The sequence below is a fragment of the Clarias gariepinus genome, chromosome 3, assembly GCF_024256425.1.
Source record: "Clarias gariepinus isolate MV-2021 ecotype Netherlands chromosome 3, CGAR_prim_01v2, whole genome shotgun sequence".
Classification (NCBI taxonomy): Eukaryota; Metazoa; Chordata; class Actinopteri; order Siluriformes; family Clariidae; genus Clarias; species Clarias gariepinus.
This window is the reverse complement of record NC_071102.1, coordinates 22,612,988-22,637,307: the sequence shown is the minus strand read 5'-3', so window position 1 is coordinate 22,637,307 and position 24,320 is coordinate 22,612,988. Positions and strand designations below refer to the sequence as shown.

At 39.8% G+C, this 24,320-nt stretch overlaps 1 protein-coding gene across 3 annotated transcripts in view; it reads right to left on the bottom strand.

Moving 5' to 3' along the window:
- trps1 (trichorhinophalangeal syndrome I) overlaps positions 1-24,320 on the bottom strand; it is a 117,331-nt gene that overhangs the window by 6,626 nt on the left and 86,385 nt on the right. For all 3 annotated transcript variants that reach the window (XM_053492368.1, XM_053492369.1, XM_053492367.1), the window contains one exon: positions 3,921-4,043. In XM_053492368.1, the coding sequence (XP_053348343.1) occupies positions 3,921-4,043 (123 nt within the window). The remainder of the gene's footprint in view (positions 1-3,920; positions 4,044-24,320) is intronic.

Genomic DNA, 24,320 nt, shown 5'->3' with positions numbered 1-24,320 from the left:
ATTAATACTTTTTTTTTTTTTTTTTTTAAGTGACGTGGAACTTTCAGGTAATATTTCACACTTCAGGTCTGTCCCACGTAATAAAAGTGCCATGTCGATGAATCTTGCGTGACAAATGAAACAGAGGCTTCTCACAGAGTTTTATATTGGCCGGTTACTCGGGCCATACCCAGTGCACATGTTGAGTCCTATTATTAGAAGATAAAATCTGAAAGACATTTATTGTAGCAATGTGTTCTGGCACAAGGACCGCCATTTAGAGCCCATGACAGCACGGGTTTATGAGGTGATATTATGAAATGACTTATGTACAAAAAGAATAAAAAATAAAAAATGCTGCTAGAATGCCACTGTAAGACGGCATCAGAGTGCTGGTGTTCAAACATTGATAAACAGACATCGAGCTGATTAATGAGAGATAAAAAATAAAAATAAAAATTGTGATTAGACACAAAAAGGGGCCTGTCTGTTAAAATTCTCTTCCTGTCTAACCTTAAAATCGAACATGGCTCAGGTGGGACCTGGTGCACTGATAATGCTTTGTCCATTTTGCTTATGGAGTGTGATGGAGTGTGATATATAACGATGTGATGGTCCAGTGCAAACAGCACTGCAGGGAAAAACATTCAGAGGGAGTGGGGAAAAAAAAAAAAAAACCCTTGAGCTGACATGACTAGACTGAGTATCTACAGTATAACCACTATTTCAGTCAATTACTTTAACAAAACAACGGATTATTTGTAGCAGGTCAATATACACAGAGACATAAATATCAATATACATAGAGACATAAAGATGTAGCACTTACAATCAATGATTTGTAGAACTTTTGTTAATTACATTTTAATTTTTTTCAACCCTCAGAATGCCGGTTTGTGTCGGGATTTCAATTCTGAAACATTTTTGTCTTGTTTGACAATTACAAGGTTTATGTAAACATACAGTGCAGATGATTATATCACACTGTCTGAAAGTCTTCCCGTATTATGCATGGTACAAATTTTGTTATATACATTATGTTTTGTACACATTTCATTATATATGTTCTATATGTCAATCATCACAGGAAAACCATGAGCTACTTCCAAACATACCATAAAATTGGTAAATAATTAACATTACAGAAGAATATTTGCATGCCTGAAAAGAAAGCAAATTTTTTTTTTTTAGATTAAAAAAATTAAATAAAATAATAATAATAATAATAATAATAATAATAATAATAATCACCACCTAATGTAGGCTCCTGGGTTCTGCAGAAAAATAGAAAGTGTGACAAAGTTTCCAGAAGAACTCATTCTCCAGGACACTCAGTAAAACCTAACAGCTAGTTTTATGTACTTACTTTTTTACTTTTACTGCAAAAAAGTCTTGGACACGTACAAAAAAAAACAAACCAAAAAAAACAAACACATGCCGTAAACAAAGATGCCTTTAAAAACTTTTCCACATAAAAAAAACTTCTATGAAGACTAAAGCACTAAGGTGTAATACAACAAACACAGTCGATATTTGGTGTGAAAACTCTTTGTTTGGAATCACACTCAGTAGAACCCTTAGCTATTTTACTTACTGTATAACACTGGTTACCAATGCTGGTTCTGGAGGAACACCTGCGTTTCACATTTTAGTGTTTTCCCTGCTCCATCACCCCAACTTCTATTCAAAAACGGCTGTTCATTTTGATCTGATTAGTTCAGGTGTGCTGGGAGGAGAGGAAACATTAAAGTGTGGGGGCAGGTGTTCCTCCAGGGTCAGTGTTGGGCACCACTATGTTTGCACTACTGTGAGTAAAACAGCTGGTAGGTTTTACTGAGTGCGCTTAAGAAAATAGGGCAGAGTTTTTATAATTATTTTGTCACACTCGCTCCACAGGAGGCTACATTAGGCTTTTGTTTCCAAATAAAAACAAATCCGCCATGTAAGACGTTCCTTTTTCTAAAAGCAAGCAAATACTCTTCTATAAATGTTATTTGTTTATCAATTTTAAGGTATGTTTAAAAATAATAAATAGCTTTCCAGACATATTGTATATAACATTATTCACTGAGGATAATACAGAATTTTGTGCAGTCCTGTATATATTTCGAATAACATCTCTCGCTCTGGATTTGTGCTATAACGATGTGGTAAACAAAGGCGTCGTTGTAATTCATTATTTAACTGCCTCACACATCAGATGAACACATTGCTTTGGTTTGTTTAATCACATTTTAAAGGCTACCAGCAGCTTGGGCGAGAAACAGGATTAATCTAGGGGATCATGCTTTTTTTTTATTATTATTTTTCTTCCGATCCTGTTTGAATGCCAGATAGCTACACTCTGAGCTCAGGGATTTTAAGGTGACAGCCAATGGAGAACCGGAGGTTTAGTGCAGGAGGAGAATAAGAATTGTGGATCTGTTTAAAATGTCAGCTTCACCAATCACTAGCATGTTATTCGAATCGTATTCAGTGGAGCCGTCATAAACGTATTTCACGGCGGTGATGGTATTAATAAGGCAAGACTGCTTAACGTTCACGTTTAAAATAACACATTTCTGCAATCACAGCTTGTACCGTCTGGAAATCACCCAAATCTACTCATACGCATGACCATGCAGCGCTTACTCAATTCCACTTAGATCCTTTTTTTTTTTGTTTTCAATGACTATTCCTTAGATGAAACGGTAAGAAAAAAACAGCATGGGTGCACGTCGGTGCACGTTGTAGCCTACTTTATATAACTGAATTATTCACCATATTTTATAATGCCGGTCAAATTTCTAACACTTACAGTAGATGGATGGAAAGATATGAATCATTGTGACGGGCTCTTTCAGACCCTGGGCAGACTCGCACCACCTGGTGGCACGGCCTCTGAAAGAGCGCCTTATGGCTCGAGCTTCCACCTCACCCTAGCTGACCACAGCGATTTAGGCATCACTCTGTTGCAAGGCATCTGCCACCCAGACTCTTGGCCTGATAGCCTTCCAAATCAAATGCCTCTCGAACTAACAGAGGGGGGGGGGGGGGAATATATATATATATATATATATATATATATATATATATATATATATATATATATATATAAAGTATTTTGGCTCAGGATGGTACTATCCGAGTTTCAGAGCTTCTTAAACGTATAAGCAGAGTAAATTCCAGCAAACGGATTCTGGGCACAGGCATAATGGCTGTTCTGTTTCACCTGTGTGATTCCCCACATGTCGATGAATTTATTTACCAGTCATGTTTATCCAGACACTGTATCAAAGCCCAGGCACACCTTCAAGGTTCCAGGGCAAGGCTCGAGTGTGGAAAGAGACGGACAGACGCAGGTTCACGCCCATAAAAACGCACGCATTTGGTTCATTCGGATCGAGTCGGAGAGCGAAGGCTCGACTATAAGCCGAATCCGATTGTGAAGTCTCTTCACGATTCAGTACGGAGAAGCTGTGTTTATAAAGAGGAGATTGTTTTCTGGGACTCTCCAGGCTCTTCAGAAATAATCATATAACCAGCGACTAAATCGAATAGGAAACCGCTCTGATCTGCCTACAAACCCATTCAAAACTGAGTCGAAATAATATAATTTTCTGTTCTATTGACTTTGGGAATCAGAACTTTAGCATAATAAGGAATGTAATAAATAAACGAGTTTGGAAAAAAAAGAAAAAACACCCAGGCTTGTGCAGACTACAGGACTGCTTCCAGGGGCTATTATCTGATTGAGGAGGTGAGAAAGTTACAAGGGTGCTGACTGCTCAGCTCTGAGCCTAAGAGGAATGGCTGCACTGGCATCTTTCTGTTTAGCTGGATTTTCCTTTTATTTTTTTCCCCCCCTTCTCCTTAATTTGTAGGTGGGCTGGTGAAATGTCCTTCCCACCCTCAGACTGGATATTTTCTTAGTCCACATTCTCCCCTGCCCCCCTCCTTACCGAGTGGAGCTTCTGATAGAGGCCACACGCGTTGCACACATAGCCTCCGTTGGCATTTTTCCTCCACAGTGAAGTCTTGGTGGTCAGACAGTTGGCACAGAAGACCCCTGATCCCCGCCGTCTCTGAAATCATAGAACAGAGAGTGAGTGAGTGAGACCGTGGACTACAAAGTAAGATGAATAGAAGGATGGAAAAAGAAAAAAAAAGGCTAAAGAGGGACACTGTGATTGATAATCAAAGAGAGAGAGAAAGAGACAGAGAGAGAGAGAGAGAGAGAGAGAGAGAGAGTGTAATCATGGGGCTTTCAGCAGCAAAGTGTGATGGCCTGATAGGGAGAGACATGCTGTCCAATCAGAACGTCAATACATAGCGTGATGGACAGAACTTATCCTAATCTTCTGATGATTTCTGGACGTATTTTTATCATCGTGTTACCGGTGACAACACTAACCTCAGCCAGACAGAGTTTATTCCCTGAAGAGAATAAACTCTGGACTGGTGCGTCGCCCCAAAAAAAGCGCTCTCAATTCCACCAGTGTCTTTACAGCGAATGACGAGGAACGTGTCCATCTGCATGAAAAAAAAAAAAAAAGTCTCCCACCATGTAGCCGAATCTGTCTGGAATTATTTTTTGTCATCAACATGCTTAAAGAGAAAGGATCCATCGCAACTCGACTGATGATTCCTGGTCTTATCAGTGACAGGACCTCGGAGCGAATCCCATGAACATCTTGCGAGTCAGCCGGGACATCAAGACAAGAATTATCCAGCTTAAAGCCTGTAAAACTCATTTACTCGTATAGAATGCGTGTGATTTATTTACCTTCAAGAAGGCTTGCGCAGGGACGATATTCCCCCTGCCAGAAAAATACAATGCTCCTAATTGTGCTCCGATAGTACGTTCCGAACGGAAAGCTTTCCGCAGACATAATTTTGGCGCGGAGGCTGGAGAGCTTTCTTGGCAGGCAAAGGGCACTTGATTCATCGGGTGTTTCGAAATGTATCAGTAAAAAAAAAGTTTTGGGGAGAAGCCAGTTCCCTACAGGGCAATTTTTCCATCCAGATGCGAGCGTTATCAGAGGGCCCCGCGTCAGCTAAACTAATTATGATCTCGCATTTGCTGATACCTGCTCACTCTAAGGGTTGACATCCGCCATTAATCACAGATACGTGCAAAGCGAAAAGAAATGAGAGTGAATGAAGGATGCTAGCCTATGTGGCCATAAAGCCGCCAAATGACAGAAATAATTTAATAGGATAAAGCTTTTTTTTCTTCTTCTTCTTGTGAGCTATCACCAAATGCAAAACCACTTCGACAATAGTGCTTTTCATCCAAGCCGCGTTCCTGCTCAGTCTCCCTGCTCATACATCAGGCCAGAAGCTATTTTAAAACTCTTGTCTCAACCATAAAGCTGCATTTATATTTCAGTATATAACTCACGTACTGTACGTGTTCTCAGGATTAACAACTTGTCAGCAGTTCTTTAAAAGTCGCTAGACACTCGCACACAGCAAAACAAATGTAAATTTTTTATATAATAATAATAATAATAATATTTCCATTTTACATTTTACGAAATACTGTTTTCACAGCAATTACTTGATCAGGTATTCTTACAGCGTGCACCTGTGCGAAGAACGGCCGCTCCACACCGTCGAACCCTCGACAGCGGCAGTAATCAAATTACGGGTAATTTACGCCCGATCCGATGCTCTCTTGTAACCCTAAAGCGAGAACGTATATATTTTCCCAACTCGCCGGGGTTTTTAGAGGGCCATATACTAGGTCTGACAGGCGTTGCGTGATTGATTGATTTATTCTTTCCTATCCTGTTCTAGCGTTACAAGCCAAACAGAGTGTCCGTCATCAGCTCAGCAGAGCTCCGTCTCTGGCCCTCTGGATTGCTCAGCCAAATCACTCACACGTGTTGCCTCTGCCCGGTCTCTCCGCACAGTATTAGCACAGCTGCTGAGAACGTGGCTAATGCGTTCAGGCTCAGCACACAACACCCACACCTCTACAGGCCCCCTTTTTTTTTTGTCTCACTGCTTTTGCTGTTCATTTGTCAAGGCTCCCGAGAAAAAAAAAACGAAAAAAAAAAAAAAAAACGAGTAATGTTCATCCTGATCAATCCTGGCCCAAAAGTGGCTGGCTAAACAAAAATCACACACTAAGAGCAGATCCGAACTCGGCGCTAGATTGACATACATCAGTGCAAAATGCTACCTGATGCGCGCACCAGTGCAAAATACGCTAGCGGGGAGTCTGAAATTATAGCCGTCGCTCGTCACGCGCGCTGCTCCCGAGGCCGCCTATTAACCGCTCTCTGTGTGCTTTAAAAGATGATGTGAAGTGCTAAAATCAAAGAGGTTTTTGAAAAGCTCGGGACTGTTGCAAAAATTTGCACGTTCTGTAACAAAATTCAAGTGTTTAAATCTAAACTTAAATAAGTCTTAAAGGGTTATGCAAAATTCACCTTTTAGATGAAATAACACACAAAAAACATGCTTTTTGTCCTTTTCACACTGTCTAAGGCTTAAACAAGCCAAATAGAGTTTATTTCTTTCTCTGTTGTGACATCACATAAGAAAAGCCCCTCCCCTTACTTTATGTATAAACATAAACAGTGAAATGGTGCACTTACTGTACAAGAGAAGTGAAATAAAATAAGTTTAACGTGTAAAAACACTTTAACTTGTATAAGGAAAAGTATAAGGAATAATATGCGACCTTTAAAAATAAAGGTCGTACTCATGTATCGAAACAAAGAGTCTAAAGAGTATTAATCGAGTTCATGTGCCGTTTTTGATCTTCATGAAGATATTTTAACAATACTTTTCTTGTGATGAAATAAATGTGAGCAAATATAAACCACTGTTGGGGAAAACCAGCACACCTGGCAACCCGGCAATTCGCTCAATGAGCACACTGCACTAATTTACACACGGTTAAAAATTTATTTGACTACATCTTCTAGCTGATATTGAGCTCGGTGGAGTTATGAGAAAAAAAAAACAGGCACAGACATAACTCACAGCTATTAACTAAATATCAATATATGGACTTTTTTAAATGTCCGTCTGGCGGCGACTCAACAACCTGCTCGCTTTACTCCTGTATAAGTTATGTGTACAAATAGACACCTAACAAAGGCTCTATATTTCTTAGTACACTTCATGCCCTTGCAGGTGTGTGTATACTGTTTGTAACAGAGAAATAAGGATTGCAAGATCTTGTGCGTAAGAGCTTACATGCCAACACTTTCTCAAAAATGAAAAGAAAGGAATTAGTCTTCTGTCAAACAATTCATAATTCCAAACGTCCATTTCAATTATCATCTCGACAACGCTGCCATTCAATCCCTCTCTCATTTGATCTCATAAAATATGACGGGTCAAAGAAAAAGAAAAAAAAAAAAACACCTGGATGGCTAAAGCTGCTCGAAAGGGGAGAAAAGTATTTTCTGTTTCCTCTAAGTGCTTGGCCATTTTTCTTGCCTGCCATGTCGGTCACTCTGCAGGGTGATGTATTGTCTTTTTTTTTTTTTTTTGGGCCTCTGTTCCCTCCCTGACCTACTTCGGTCCAGCACTGCATCTTCTCCTCGTGTCGTTCCTGCTGGATGGGATCCATCACGGGCTTCCCCTGGTGCCATGCATTATCCCAGATGCTACAGCCTCCTGCCGCTGCCGTGACTCCCGCTATCGAAAAACACATGGCTTACTGTAACTACAAGAAACCTTGGCTCGTGCTTCACCACTTTTATAAAGCATCCTGCCTGTGCCAAGGCTGAAAACGTCCATCATGTGTGTTTGGAGTAATTACGGGCAACGTTGTAGATTTTCAGGGGTAATGTTCTAACACGCAGCAGAGCAGCGCCTGGATTGTAAAAGGCAGAGTGGGTGTTAGAGACACTTATTCAGGCAAATAGCAAACCGGCTCCCCGTGTTTGAGTCGCAGGCCTTGATGAACAGCCTTGCTGCTTTTGAGCGCTTTCTGTGGGTGGAACCTGGTGCATTTTTTTTGGGGGGGGGACGTGATTGATTATTAATGCCTTGCTTCAGGTGCTCCGGGGAGCCGGACTGATTTCGCCCTTATAAAAAGAACCAGAAGTAATTAGAGCCTGGACCTAATTACATCTGTTTACTTAAAGTACGTGTTTCCCGGCTTCGACTACGTTTCTCTACTGCTCCCAGGTGAAAGTGCTGGTTGGCTGCCATCGCACTTCTCTCTAACAAATCAATCACGTCACTCCAATCCTACAGTAGAAGTGATCGAGCGCTGTTAAAACAGATAAACAGTTTCAAGATTGACCTGGAAGATGGAAATTATGACTTTTTAATAATATAATCATTTCATCAGATGCAGACGGAAATTCCCAAGAACAGTTTTATACCTGAGCGAAAGTGGACATTGTATCCACCGATTCTAATATCCGATTTTAATTATAATATATACACATTTCCTTACACATTTTTCTACTTAATTTATATCTATTTATTTTTTTTTGTTGTTGTTGTGTTTAAATTCTATAAAGCTACTTTGCAACAATGCCATTATTTACTGTACAGTGCTATACATATTAAATTTAACTGAACAGTTTCAGGATTTCATACTTCCCTAGCCTTTTCACGTGAGCCGAAGTGCATGATTACATGCATAACACTAACACTGACAATGAGAAAGGATTCATCACTATGAGAGCACCTTTGCGCTGACATTAATAAAAAAAGAAGATCAAAAACTAAAGATAAGGGTTTTAAAAAAGCAAGGTTTTATACGCAAGGCCAAAATCAAAAAAATTTTCCTAGGCAATTCACGGACCCCTCTTACATTAAATAAACAATTATTTAATCAGCTGCAAGGGAAATTAGGCAAACCCCTACCGACATTTCCAATTTCGGGAATTCTGCATCAACGGTTTGTGGTGCAAGCGGCCCCGTCTCAACGCAGACGGCGAACATCTGGTTACAATTCGAGACATATCAAACCATCAAGTCCCGCTTCGCAAGAAGCTTATCCTAGTTTACACAACGCTGATGTCTAGTGCTAAATTGCAGTTCGACTCGAATATGTTGACGTTTAATACATTATTTGAATTTACTCCTCAAAGACATTGTACTTTAACACAAAAACGTGGGCGGTCGAACATTGGAGTGATGGGGGAAAAAAAAAAAAGCAAGGAATATTTAAATTCACCTCTGTACTTCTGAAACATTACGTGATGCAATGAGCTTGGCTCAGGAAAGTCGTCTTAGTACAGTACAGTATGTGTTGATATTCTGTACAGCAGCAAGCAAAAGGGAAGAAGATAAATCAACTAAGAGCTTCACTACAGAGAGCCTAAAGGTAAAAAAAGAAACAGACAGATGTTTTATTTTAACCTGACACAGCTGGGCATGCTCTCTCAGCCATTGTTCAATCATCCTAACCGGCACACTCGGAAAAGGGTGCGCTGTTTTCTGAGGCCGTCCTTAACCTCTCTCTCACTTTCTCTGTAGGATATGAGTGAAATAAAAGATTTAGATAAGTGCCTTTTCTACATGCGACGAAGATCCACCTCATAGCTTAAAAACTCCATTTTAAAGCATTAAAGCACTAATAACCATTAAAAAAAAGTAAAAAAATAAAAAAGATATAAAGAATTTCACATTTTTTTAACCAACAATATGTAGATATATTATGTGGTTATATATCATTATATCAATTATTAATAAGTTATATAGTTATTATCCTTTATTATTACATTATTACACGTAATATATTGTGTGTGTCAAGTATATACATCATGTATGACACAGTTACTATTGTGTCAAAAAAGGTCACTACTTTAGAGGAGTCAAATTATTTGGCTGCATCAAGCAAAGAAAACAACTGAGGAGATTTGAAATGACTGGAAATGTTGTTGGAAATAAATGATGAATGGAGATCATTTAGACGCTTAGTGAAGTTACATGGTAACAGTGAAAACCAGAGCTATGTTTAATAGTGAAAGTTAGAGCGTTTTCATACACACACAATGTGATGAGAACTCAAGACTGGGACTAAACAGCAGTGGGAAAAGGTCATGTGAAGGTCAGGGTCAATGAAAAGATGTCATGTGTTCTGATGAGTCCAGATTGACCCAATTCCAGAGCATCAGGATAAGAAGGGAAACGCCTAAAGCAATGCACCCCACACACTGTACAAGCTGACTATTAAGATCAGGACATCGGTTATGAATTAGCATCATTAATTAACATCAGCTATTATAGCTGAACTGCCTGCCACCTAACACACTGTATAAATGCAGCTCATTTACTGCTTTCTGTTTCACCCAAATGAGGATGGGTTCCCTGTTGAGTCTGGTTCCTCTCAAGGTTTCTTCCTATTACCATCTCAGGGAGTTTTTCCTTGCCACTGTCGCCCTCGGCTTGCTCACCAGGGACAAACTGACCATTTTGATTCATACAAATTCACATTTCATACAAACTTAAATAATTCTTTTGATTGTGTAAAGCTGCTTTGCGGCAATGAAAATTGCTAAAAGCGCTATACAAATAAAATTAAATTGAATTGAATTATGACAACAGTGGAGGGCTGAGATGAACAATGACTGGAGCACTGATACGGTATGCATCACTTGTGATCAACTGGTTGGTTCATAAACAAGTAAATGATGTAAACAGTTGGCAACAGAGTGGTGCAGCAGGTACACTATATCAGCCAAAACTTTATGGACACCTGACCATGGCATTATTGTAAACTGGAAACTTGAAGCATACAATATGTTATGCTCTACATTACATTTACAGCATTTGGCAGACGCACTTATCCAGGGCAACTTACATTTTTATCTCATTACACATCCGAGCAGTTGAGGGTTAATGGCCTTGCTCAAGAGCCCGACAATGGCAACATGGAGGTGCTGGGGTTTGAACCTGGGACCTTCCGAATGTCTCAACCACTGAGCTAATGCTGCTCCATTACAATTACATTACATTGTGATTTCCCTTTATTGGAGCGAAGAACGCCAAAGCTTTTCCAAAAACCACAATAAGAGGTAAAAAAAGGTGGAAAATCCCAGAAGGTTTCCACAGAGCCCTGGCCTTAACACCTTTTTTGGTTGAACTTAGTATGATGAGTAAAGTTCTTGCTGCTAAATGGACTCCTTTCCAATAAAGTAGAAGTGGGACTCAGACTTTTTGTCATATATACTGCAGCATTGTTGGCTCACAGCTATAAAGTATGGTGCCTGATTTTGATCATGAGCTTCAGGTACTGGGTTTCCTCCAGGTTCTTTGGTTTCCTCTTACCTTCCAAACATACCTTTCAGTTATATTTATTGGCTACTCTAAATTGCACACAGGTAAAAAAACAAAGTGTGTAAATGAGTGTGTGCATGGTGCCCTGCAGTAGACCTATTCTGGCATTATGCCCGTTGTTCCTGGAATAAGTTCCACTGGATCCACTGTAACGCTGACCAGGATGCAGCAGCAATTGAGAACAAAATGAATAAACAAATTAGTTTATATGGTGGTTGATACCATGTTTTCAACAAAGTGCGAAACATCACCGTACACCGGTCCGGTGGTGCAAAATAAGGAAAATTTGCTCCATGCATCTCAATATTCATGCTTTCATGTTAAACTCAGTAACTTCTTAATAAGAAGCAAATTGCCATTTTGCTACAGACTTTAACCAAATCTATGTTTATACAGTCTGTGAGCACCCATGAGCTGAATTCTGGCCCACATTGCTTTAATAGCCCGTGTTGTAATACAGCGTGGAAAGCAGGACGTTCCCCTGGAGGGGAAATCACAAAGGCCACTGCACAAAAATCTCAATGAAACTGTGTGTGTGCGCGTGCGTGTGAGCATGTGTGTATTCTACAGTGGTAATAGTTTACAGTACACAGAATTTTAGAAGCATAACAGCAGGGCCTACAAACAGTGCCAATGTCTATTCAGTACCAAACGCTATTAGAAAACTATGCAGAACTGAAGTAGGCATAGGACTGTAGATTATATGGATGACATCACTACAACCACTACAAATCAGATTAACTCAATAACATCTCAGGTGGTCTTTCAGGGGGAAAAAAAGACTGCAAAAACCATATGTTGAAAAAACATATGCGGAAAAAGAAATAATTCAATGTTCAACCTTGAACAGGGTATTAGACACTAATGACCCGAAAAACACTGCTTCCTCTCGCAGTAATGCCACAAAAGTCCAGACCATGGCACAGAAAAAGACAAACACGCACAATCGGTTAAACACCTTGAGAGAGCAGAGGTCACAAGCACACATACACCCACGCAGAGGATACTCCGCTACCAAACATGTCTAAAGTCCTGATGAAATCTAAAATCCAATTTTTTACAGCTTGAACAAAAAGACCTCCTTTAATGCAGAGACCGAAAACGACGGAGAATCTTCCCATGCAGACAGGAAAGTGCCGCTTGAAAACTTTACTGTCTGTAAGCCTGGAGTTACTACAGAGCACCGGAACACTGCAGAACCATCGCTATGTGCTACATCGTGTGCTCCAGGTTCTCAATGCACTTACCCCTGCGCCTGACTTCACTAACAAGCACATCATCTTATCAAAGCAGTAAACCTAATCAGTAAGATCAGATGTTGCACTACGAATGCTGGAACAAATGCATCTAAACACACTTTTTGCATTTTGATTGATCAAGCCGAGATACCAGATTTGAAAGTCAAAGAAAATGCATTGGACACACATGAAGTACGAGCACACTGACTGCTTTATTGGGAACACCTGCATGCATGCTCAATTTCGCAGTTATCCAATCAGACAACCCAATCATGTGGCAGCATTGCAATGCACACAATTATCCTCCAGAATGGGGAAAAATGTGAACTCAGCTTGGTCACTGGTGGCAGATGGGCTGGATTAAAAACTGCAGGAACTGATAATCTGGGAATTATCAGTTCCTGCAGGCCGTCCTGCGACTTTTCACGTGTAATTTAATTGCGCACTCGTAAGTGCGTTACAAAAAAAAAAAAAAAAAAAAAAGTACAGTACAGCACCATCTGTTAAATTTTGGAATTAACTAAAGTTTTTACGTGCTACCGTGAAGTGCGCGGAATGAAGGCATGAGATCACATTTATTAAGTAGATTTCAATCAGAAACTCATGAGCGTGCATTAAAAAAATGTACAGCGCCATCTGTTGAATTGTGAGATGAACTGATGATTTTTTTATGTCACAAGGGCGTTTTCCATTTAATTTTCAAAGTAGCATATCTTCTCTTCCTGCTGGCCGCCTGCGATGAAACAAAGCCTATATGTTACCTCAAACTCGACCAAATCCACCAGTGAAAACCCCATTAACATAAAATCTGTAGTTTTTACGTACATGACGTGTGCACACACAAACAGACAAAAATTCCAAAACCTATCTTGATGTGTTTTATTACTCATCTTACGTTCCGCCAAATTTTTTTTTTCACCAACGCGCCAATTTTACTGTTTTAATATATGTACAAATAATCTCTAGAGTTTAAACAGAAAGGTGCGAAAAAAAAAAAGACAATAAATGAGCAACAGTTCTGTGGATAGAAACACTCTGCTCATGAGGCAGACCAAAGGAGAAAAGCCATAAAGGTATAAAGCTGACAGTCAAGCTGAGCTTCTCTAAAAACCACTCTGTACAACCGTGGTGAGCCGAAAAGCATCTCAGAATGCAGAACTTTTTACACCAAAGCTTGTGAAGGTGGATAAGATACAGGAACAAAGGCCACATTGTGTTGCATTCCACAGATGTCGGTGTCTTCAATGGAAAAGTCAGCAGATTTGGAAAAAAACGACCAGGTGGTTTTGACCCCCTCCCCAAACCACAGCAATTATCTATCCTTACTTAACATGCCAAGATTTTTGCTATATATATATATATAAATATAAAGGAAAATTTCAGAAAAGAAAAAGGGAAAAAAGAAAAACACATTCAAGTCCCAGTGCAATACATCACATTTCCTAGGAGGAAAAATTATATCCACTTATAACTTTTCCTTTTCTATCTGACTCGGTTCTTTTAACATGAACCCATTGAGAATTCTACTTCAAAATAAAGGAAATAAAATAAATAAATAAACAGAAAATACACAAAGAGACTGCTGTATAAGGCTATTCAAGTTAATAGAACATTGTGGAACATCCGAGTGAAAAAAGGCGGCAGAGAATCAGACCTTCAGGCACTTTCCACCTATTTAAACTCGACTTTGCTTCTTTGTCGCTCGATTGTCAGCACCAGCACATATACACATGGAGAAAGACATTCTGACTGATCAAATTAATCTTTTTAAACTCCTACTGGTGATTCCAGAAGCCTAGAGAGACAGCCTCTTCGCGTCTAAAGAGATGGCCACGATCATTTAATCCTCATTGCGCAAAGACGGAGATGGGAAATGATCGCCTGCCACTAATGATGTCTCCATGGAGCTCAGAGCCCAAGGCTCGGGTAACCAAGCAGAAGCACCGAGACGCCATTAAAACTTCTGAGCAGCGTACTGCTGGATGTGTGGATCCATGCGCTGGAGAAGTGCTGCAGGGCACGACGAATCTGTCCTGTCGAGCCACCGTCACATTTTCATCATGAAAGCATGGGTTACACGCTCGCTACATACAGCATCAAGCAGTATGGCCTGAAAACCTGATTAGAAAATGTTCTACACCAAATAAAGCAATTCACAATAGAGACGATCAGGTCATTGTAATATGGCAATATAGTACCGAGAGTAAAGAAAAAAAAAAAAAAGGAAAAAAAAAAAAGATTTGCAGCTCATCCCAGTAGACCATAATGTTCTATTTGTTTTTTGGCATCAAACTTCCCAGAGCACCAAAGTGTCTGTGGGTTCGAGGCTGTCAGCAAAACCTTGATAATGAGCTTCCTGTGTGTTGCACTTGCAGGATGGTGACAATTTAAAATCAGACCCATCATGTTTTTTGTTTTATTTTGTTTTTTTTTACAGGCTGATCCTTTCAATAGTTGTAGCATGTGTGTAGTGGACACCGTACACCTAATGCAGATAAACAAACTATAATACCGAGTGACGCAATATATTAGAAACTCGGGCAATCAGAACAGGTTATAAAAGGATCTACAGTATGCATAGCCCTAGCAATCAAACCCAGTACTTATGTTTGAGCAGCTCAACAGCCTTGGATAAATAAACCTTCCACATTAATGACTGAGGAAGTCAAGGGCTTGATCAACATGAGCTTTGCTTCATTTGGATAATGATGGGAGGTTTCAGCAAGTGCGGTAATGAAGGCACTTTATTGTATTAACTCCTGGCTCGAATCGCTGGAATATGGAAAAGTGGAAAGTACATCTCTGTCAAAGAGAGCAAAAACCTCAATCAGTCTACAGAGCGATGAACCTAACGAGCTTTAATAAAGTGCAAAGACTTGACTGATTTAGTAGGGGAGTGTTACGTTCAAGCAGCTCGAGCTCGATGGAGTCGGCGGCGAGGACTTTTATTTGAAGAACTTTATTGAAGGACATGGGCACACGGGAAAGCTAAGGTTTCCTGAAAAACCATCGGTAATAAAGACAACCGGATGATGCAAAGCATGATGAAGTAAATTAAGAAGAGGATGTCTATGCCACCCACTAGTCAGCAGATATAATACTGATGCAATACTCAACACACACACAGAGAGCAGCTCTCTTCAACTTACTCACCATCCGGGCACAAACCAAGTGCACCAGTTAATATGAATCAGTTGTTCAACTGCTTTAGTTTCTGTGCAGCGTGTTGTGTGCATGCTAGCCAGCAGCAACAAACATTCTGTGCATTAGCGACCAGACACCGCCGTGCATTAATGCGTACGAACAGCAGCGAGGCCGATTACTAATACCATCTGTAGAGCGCTGAACCGCAGGTCCACCTTCTGCCCTCGGGCAAATTGAACGACTAGCCTGTTTCCAATTTTCACTAACTCCACTATTCTACGATCCATACATCTATTCTCCATCACGCTTAGCACAATTTCACCCTCGACCTCTCGGATGGCGGGACAACATGTTCCACTCTCCCAACGAATCACTTTGTCTTCTCTGACCCCTGCCACTGGCTAGCACAAGCACAGGCCAGCGGTAATTACACCTTCAACCTGTTAAATATAGTAGCGCTGGCCTTTTCGTTAAGGCTGCTCTTGTAAATCTCATCTGAACGGACAGAATGTGAAGAGTGAGATGAGGTGAGGAGAGGAGCGGAGAGCTGTCAAGTGACTTTCACCTTCTTCTTAAAATTTGGAGTTTGTCTTGAATAGAATTAAAAGGTTGATTAGTTTAAGCATCTCCGCGTTTAGAGATGGATGTCTGGACGCAGGTTTCTGTCTAAATATGAGAAGGATAGGAAGAGAATGACCAATATCACTAACCCATTTAGAGGAAGCTTTAATATATCTCTGGACAACAACAGGGACAAAAAACAAACAAACAAAAAAAAAAAAAGAGACATTTTATTGGACCGAAGAAGAAGAAGAAACATTGACGGTGCATTTTTTGGCAGCACAATCTTACACAATTATTTGGTCTAGACCTAATTTATCATCATGTGTAATGTAATTATGACACCACTAGTGTATGTAACATGCATGTGCTGCATAAAGCATATTCCAAAAATGCCTGTTACAAAACTGAATTAAGATTTATAGTACATAACTCTGGATAGCATCCACCAAAATTAGTATGGCAACAATTTAACTAACTGTTTAAATAAAAAAAGGAAAAAGGAAAATTCTGAAATGTACTTTTTGGCCTCTCCATTTCTTTATATTATATTTAGCTACATAAACTAATGTCGATGAAATTAAAGAAATAAGTCCCACATTTTACTGCGACAGGCTGCAAAGTGCCTAAAAGATCCAATTTGAAAATTATTTGTTTTTTTCTCGACCTCGGCAGTGACCTCATTTCCCCTCTCGTCTGTTCCGACCACTCAGCATTCAGCATCAGCAGTTACTAATCACCGGCCTGAACATCTGTCATCACCTGCACCTGTTCTCGCTGGGTCATGCTCAAAGAAAAAATTCAAATGATTTATAGGTCACTTGTGTGAAATAATAAACAAACAAAAAAAAACATTCCTCTAAAAGTGCTCAGGTACAGGGACCGGACAGAAAATATACGAAAGACAAAAACAGGGGGTGAAAGATGTGTGCCAAAAAAAAGTCTTTCAGGAAGCCTGGAGAACTATTTCTCCTCAAGACTGCATTAAAAATACAAGAAAGTCTGGCTCTTTGGAAGCAAAATATGAAGGAATAATGGGCGGCTCAAGACTTTCGCTCAGTACTGTACAAGCGGGAACAAATGCCATGAAATGATCAAATCATCCACATATGTTTCAGTTGTCAGGAGTTTAAAAGAGCCAGTGAGTCAGACAGTAAGGCTTTGGTGTCACCATATGCGCCGTAGCTGCAGTCTGCTTACAAACCTAGGAAATAAATAAATAAATAAATACGAGTGGATGCAACGAAATATAATAAACAAACGTTTATTCTCTCTAACAGTCCAGGGAGAGCGTGAAAATGCGTGATGGATGACTTGGAGCATGAATAAAGGCTGTAGTCAGACAGGACAAGGAAGACAGTTAATAAAACTGTAACTGTAAATAAAATAAACAAATAAACAAACAAACAAATAAATAAACGCAGCATTCTAAAAAAAACGGAACTGTAATTGGCATCGTGTGCTGCAGTCGGATGAAACGGAAAAATCACAAGTGGCCAGTCTTTCAGATCTTGTGAAGTTTATATCAGACTAGTCCAGCCAAAAAAAACCTGGTTGTTGCTGCCAGGAAGTTCAGACTCATCCATGAATAGGGTTTTCAACATGACGATAAAACCAAACCAAGTTCCAAATCAACAGAGGAGTCTCGGTCTCCAGATCCAGGAATCTAACATTAGGATCGGATGAAAATTCCCTCTACGAGTGTCTCAAACTAATCGTCCTGAAGGAGGCCAGTAAACTGTAGTTGTATACAAATACACACAGGAAGAAATGTGTTACTGCACTGAGTTTAGTCCAGTACAACTGCGCTGCCTCAGGCCTGGGCATCAGCACGTACACACACATCTATGATGCTCAGGACAGCAGACGCTGAATTATAATAAGACAGTAAATGAAAAAAAATCCAACAAATTCAGCCTGCTGTCGATAATAAAATAAACTGTCTTCATAAAAGTTTAAGGGAAACCTAAAGGTAAATTGTTGATGCTACACTGTTGAGTTTTAACGCTGTGTGTTTGACAAGGTGGTCTCGGTCATCTAGAGAGAGAGAAAATAAATAAATAAAAAACTACAATGGAATCTTACAACAAAGGTAAATTCTGGCCGCAGGCTCTTATTTTTTATTCATGCAATCAGACTACTGTTACGGCGTGCGTGTATGTGTGTGTCGCGAGCCGCCATGTGCTCACGTGTACAAGCGTTTAAACAAAATGTGGGCACTGAAGCAGAAAATAAAAAAATAAAAAAATGAATGTCTATTTATGGTCCCGGTCCTGATTTATGGAGTTTGTGTGAAAAAAAGAAATGGGGGGTGGGGTAAATGGGGGGGGGCGCGTTTGGCTTGAAGACAAAAGCAACTGTAGACGCTAAAGGCAGATGGGAAGTGGACGATGTTGACGAGCGTTATGCGCACAAGTCGATCAAAAGACGCGCAGCGAATTAATTTACAAAGGATCGGAAATGGATTTGTTCAATGGCCTAATTACTGTATATGCATCCCGAAGCAGGTGAAATCAGAAACTTGTCGCACTTATGGATTATTTAGATGGGTGTACTGTACATCTGTGCATCCCTGCAGTTTGAAAGTAATAACGCGTTTGTCGCAGATCCAGCAACACCAGGTAAAAAGCTTCCAATGTTATGCACTTCTAAATCCTACTATTTTTTATTTATTTTTTTACTAAAATAGATACATATCGAAAACATGGACGGGTAATGAAAAAGAAAGACAAGATGATCCTGAAAAAAAACAGGAATCACATTAATATAAAAAGGCCTAGTCTTACCGCTTTTGCGATTTGGGGGCGAAGTCATAGAAGTAAACACGCCATCAATCCAAGAAAACACAGCACAGTGCGGACATACAGCTTGGACACAAACACACATGTATGTAGAGTCTATGTATGTTATAAATGTATGTAAGAGACAGACCAACAATAAGTCTTTTATGCTAGAATACTAAAATACAATCGAAATCTCTCTCTCTCTCTCTCTCGACTCATCAGATGTACTTCTTAGTCGTTTTTTCGTCTTCACTTCTTGTACAGACTCTAAAGTCTGTTCCAGTGAGAAAAGACTTGATTTCAAGGGACGGGGGGACAAAAAAGCCACCCGGTGATAGATCAGGTGAAAGCGAAGGTGAATAAGGATTTTCCTTAAAATCAAGGCTGCACTCGGGGGAACGCGTTTTGAGTCTGTTCCAGAAGTGAAGAAGAAAACGCCGGAGTGTCAGAGACAACTAAAGGAAGAGCACCTACTGCACTGCTTTGATCACTGGAAGAAAGGGAATATATTGAATGTGTGTGTGTGTGTTTTGTAACGTGCACACACATTTCAGTATGTGTGTATCTGTATGCAGCTTAAGAACCTCACATGATTAGGAGAGAAATTTCTCATACCTACTGTGTTTCAAAGCATTTTTTCTCTCCCTACAATATGCACTCCAGCTCACTTTAAGAAAAGAGGCCCCTGTCTATAGTCTGTCTATAGACTAAAAGGCAGCAAAGGAAATTAAAAGGAAGATGAATTGAATAAAACTCTCATCGGTTCTCGACGGTGCGGCCTGCATGAAGGAAACCTCACGCCGAACAATCCATTTAGTGGACTGGACAATAAATGCATAGAGGCGCTCTCTCTGAAATCAATACACCTACGACTAATAATATTGCCTTTTACCTGGCGTTGGGCCAGTCGCTTCCGAATGCTCTTTCCTCTGCACCGCTCGGTGTAAATGATTAAAAATGCCCCGCACCCGTCCATCACTTCCACAGCAGAGCGATGTAAACACTGCTCCGGCACGGGTCAATTTGCGACATTGATGCCATCGGTGTCACTTAGACACTCGATGACATCACCGGGCCTGAGGGGTCTGAAGCACCTTTGGCGGCGCAGGCCTGCCAAAATGTCAAACCGGATCAATAAGCAGGAGAAAGGTCACTAGTGCTCCTGTGAGCAAGATTCAATACTTCATTCAAAGGCCTGAGAGCAGAACGAGTCTGCGTGCGTATTTAAAGTCGTGTTTCATCAGCAGTACACGGGTAACATGGACACATAATGACAACAACATTAAGAATAAATAAAATTTTTACTTATAATTTGTGAATAAATCATTTTGAAATGCATAATTTCATCAACTATTTAATTTAACCGATATCTGTACAAGATACAGTATACTGTACTGTAATAATGACCATAAAGTTGATATATACATTATTAAATCCCAGACGTACATTTATTTTATTTACCAATAAATGACTTTATGAAGGGCGGCATGGTGGTGTAGTGGTTAGCACTGTGTCGCCTTGCACCTCCAGGGTTCGGGTTCGATTTCCGGCCAGGCTCGATTCCCGTCTCTGTGTGCATGGAATTTGCATGTTCTCCCCGTGCGTAGTGGGTTTCCTCCGGGTACTCCGGTTTCCTCCCACAGTCCAAAGATATGCAGGTTAGGCATTCCCAAATTGGCGTTCCCAAATTGCCCGTAGTGTTGGAATGAGAGTGTGAGTGTGTATGTGTGTGCGCGCCCTGTGATGGATTGGCCCCCTGTCCAGTGTACCCTGCCTCATGCCCTAAGTGTCCTGGGATAGGCCCTGAATACAGGATAAAGCCGTATAGAAGATATATATATCCACAATCAGCAAAAAAAAGAAACGTCCCTTTTTCAGGACCGTGTATTCCAACAATAATGTTATAAAAATCCAAATAACTTTACAGATCTTCATTGTAAAGGGTTTAAACAATGTTTTTCATGCATGTTCAATTAACCATAATCAATTAATTAACATGTACCTGTGGAATGGTCGTTAAGACCTTAACAGCTTACAGAAAGTAGGCATTTAAGGTCACAGTTCTAAAAACGCAGGACACTAAAGAGACTTGTCTACCGACTGTGAAAAACACCCAAAGAAAGATGCCCAGGGTCCCTGCTCATCTGCGTGAACGTGCATTAGGCATGCTGCAGGAAGGCATGAGGACTGCTGATGTGGCTAGGGCGATAAATTCCCATGTCCGCACTGTGAGACGCCCAAGACAGCGCTACAGGGAGACAGGAAGGACAGCTGATCATCCTCGCAGTGGAAGACCACGTGTAACAACACCTGCACAGGATCAGTACATCCGAATATCACACCTTGGCCACAACAACTGCCCGAGTCACACCAGGAACACACAATCCCTCCATCAGTGCTCAGACTGTCCACAATAGGCAGTCCATGAGGAGGAGATGCACTGCAGTACTTCAAGCAGCTGGTGGCCAGTATAAATCTATGTATGGAAATTTTTCCATAGGGGTTTGTGTGTGAGTGAGTGTGTGTTCGTAAGAAAGTTTATCATTGCTGTTTATGTTACTATTATTATTATTATTATTATTATTATTATGTAGAACTAAATGTCTGTAGTCTTAATTTATATACATTTATTACTATTTGTTTTATCTTCTCTTTTGATTTACATTAATCTACTTTATTATTGATATTATTGATATTATTATTGATATTATTATTATTAACTTTTTACTCCTGTTATCCTGTTGTGAATTATTTCTAAGCTTATTTCTATGACAATAAATCCCCTTTAAATATTAAATCTTGATAAAGAAAGTTTATATTTATTAATGTAATCTAGTTTTATTGTTTAATTTATCCTTGTTTAATCTGGAAGGTGACCTTGGATGACCAGAAGGGTGCCTATATAAATAAACTGCATTATTATTATTATTATGATGATGATGATGATGATGATTAAAGAGAGAGTGAGAGAGAGAGAATAGGTGCGAGTAAGTAAGTGAGTAAGTGCTGGTGTGTGTGTGTGTGTGTACTGTACACATAATTTAAGATGCATCTTTATTCGTCCCACAGTGGAGAAATTCCTTAACCTTTTAAAATTTCGCTACCGGTCTGAGTTTAGAAGCTTTGTAAATTTCTGTAAAGAAATACTGGCATGCATCTCAAGAATTACCCTTGCACGTACCTGCTGCTTCGAAACATTTGCTATAAGACATCGCTTACTGTATGTGTTGTGTAATGGAATATAATCACATCCTTCTGTATTGCTAGAAGTGGCATGTTATGACTTTATACCTGATATTTTGCTCAATTTACTGCACGACTCTGAGAAAGTAGATGATGTACAAGATACATGTTTAATGAAGATAAAAAAAATAGCATTTTATAAAATTTGTTCTAGAAGAATAAGCAAAGAGAAAACAATTCGCAAAACATTTACTAGACCAGAATCCTAAACCTCCTGTAGTTAGCTAATGAGGGAACTTAAATACAGTATTGTTGCATTCTATCAGGCTGGGAAATGAGGAAGAGGATGAGGATCTGACCTTTTGTTCACTGATGAAGGCTCATCCATAGCAGAAACTCTAGTTAAAAACAAACGCTCTTCATTAAAGCTATTTCACTGGCATCCAAATTAAAAATGTTAAGCTCCTCTAATAACCTCGCTTTCTCTTTAGACTTTAATCAGGCAGCTGTAACCACCCACAGAGTCGACGTGGGATTTGATAATACCGAGCGTGAACATTCATTTAAAAATGCACCTCCGATTCCATTTCTGTGGAAGAAGCAGAAACGTCTGATAGATTCAATTAAAGCTTAAAAACCTCTTTTATTCAAAACGAGACGAATATACTGTACACACCCCAAAACAATGCGAAACAAACTAGCGGTTAGCACTGTCCCTCAATGTTTCGGGTTCGATTCCCGCCTCTGCGTGCATCGAGTTTGCATGTGCACCGCGTGCTTGGTGGGTTTCCTCCAGGTACTTCGGTTTCCTCCCAATCTAAAGACATGCAGATTAGACAAAATGCAGAACCAAAATTCCTCGTCCAAGATCTCAGCACAGTCTGAATGAGACTCGAGAACAGAATATAGAATTCATTTCTCGACTGGCAACAGCATGGACGAGGAATGATTCGCCATCAGTGATTCGGCATCAGTAAGCGATGCGACAAAGGACGGGTGATGTGCTCTTTAAGAGCCGCGCAAGTAATATCCCGCGATGCAAGGTGTGTTTCCAAGGCACAAAAGTAACCTGATCCATCAAATTCTATAAAGATAAAGCTGGAGGAGGCTTAAGGGACGCTCTGGGAGTGGTTTGGTTGAGAGGTACAGCGGGCTAAGTGCCAATTTCATTATTTTATCTTCTGCAATACATTCATCATGTGAGAAAAAGATTGTATATGAGGATCAAAAGATAAAAAAAAAAAAAGATAAAAGAAGAAGAAACAGGAACCGGTGCAGCTGCAGCAGGACTCTTCAGAAGGCATTACGTCGCTGCTAGAGGAGAGCTTACCAGTATGAGACGCAGTAAGCCGTGTCCTCCTTACAGGTGTCCTGTGATAAATAAATAAAAAGCAGCGGCTAAGAAAACGCAATACCTGTGCTCTCAAGGTCTCGATTGCATCAGCCTGCACGCTGGTTTATACACCTGCGCACATCGCTATGTTCTATTTAAGCAACACCAAAGAGCGCGTCCTCGAGAAATATCTTCACGAACATTGTTTTTCACAATGACGCATGACCTATGTGTTCTATCACTTTTATACAACAAGTTACACATTATGAGAAAAAAAAAAAAAAAAACTACTTGTACAAACTGCTTTAAATATCTGTTTAATCAACTTTTATTTTGTTGTGTAAACCACTATAAGGATTTCTAATAAGTATCTTGTCGCTGCGCATATTATATATTACACAGCTGGTAAACTAGTGGCTAATCAGGAAGCTTTGTTATACGCAAGGCTAATAGGGAGATCATGCTAATTATTAGCCCGACTGAGATTATATTCATTAAAATCTCCTGCATAGAACTGCAGGACAAATTTAACATGCAACTATTGTTCAAATCTTTGTAAAAACACTACTTCATGCTAACTGTTCTGAAAATTTGTTGTTTTTTGCAGCTAAAATTTTTTTTTTTGTAAAAGTACAAAATTTAGTATTTATACAGTAGCAGTATTTATGACTATTCGGGCCGTTTCCTGTAGCAGCAGGTTGTAGGTCTCTACATAATCTATGATTACTTACATGCAGATTAGGCTGAAGGTAAAGCGACCTTTAGTCTGTGCCATCGTAAACAGCTGGTGAATAATATATATATTTTTAAATGCAATAATATCATTAATTATCTCAATCGTAGGAACGAGGACGC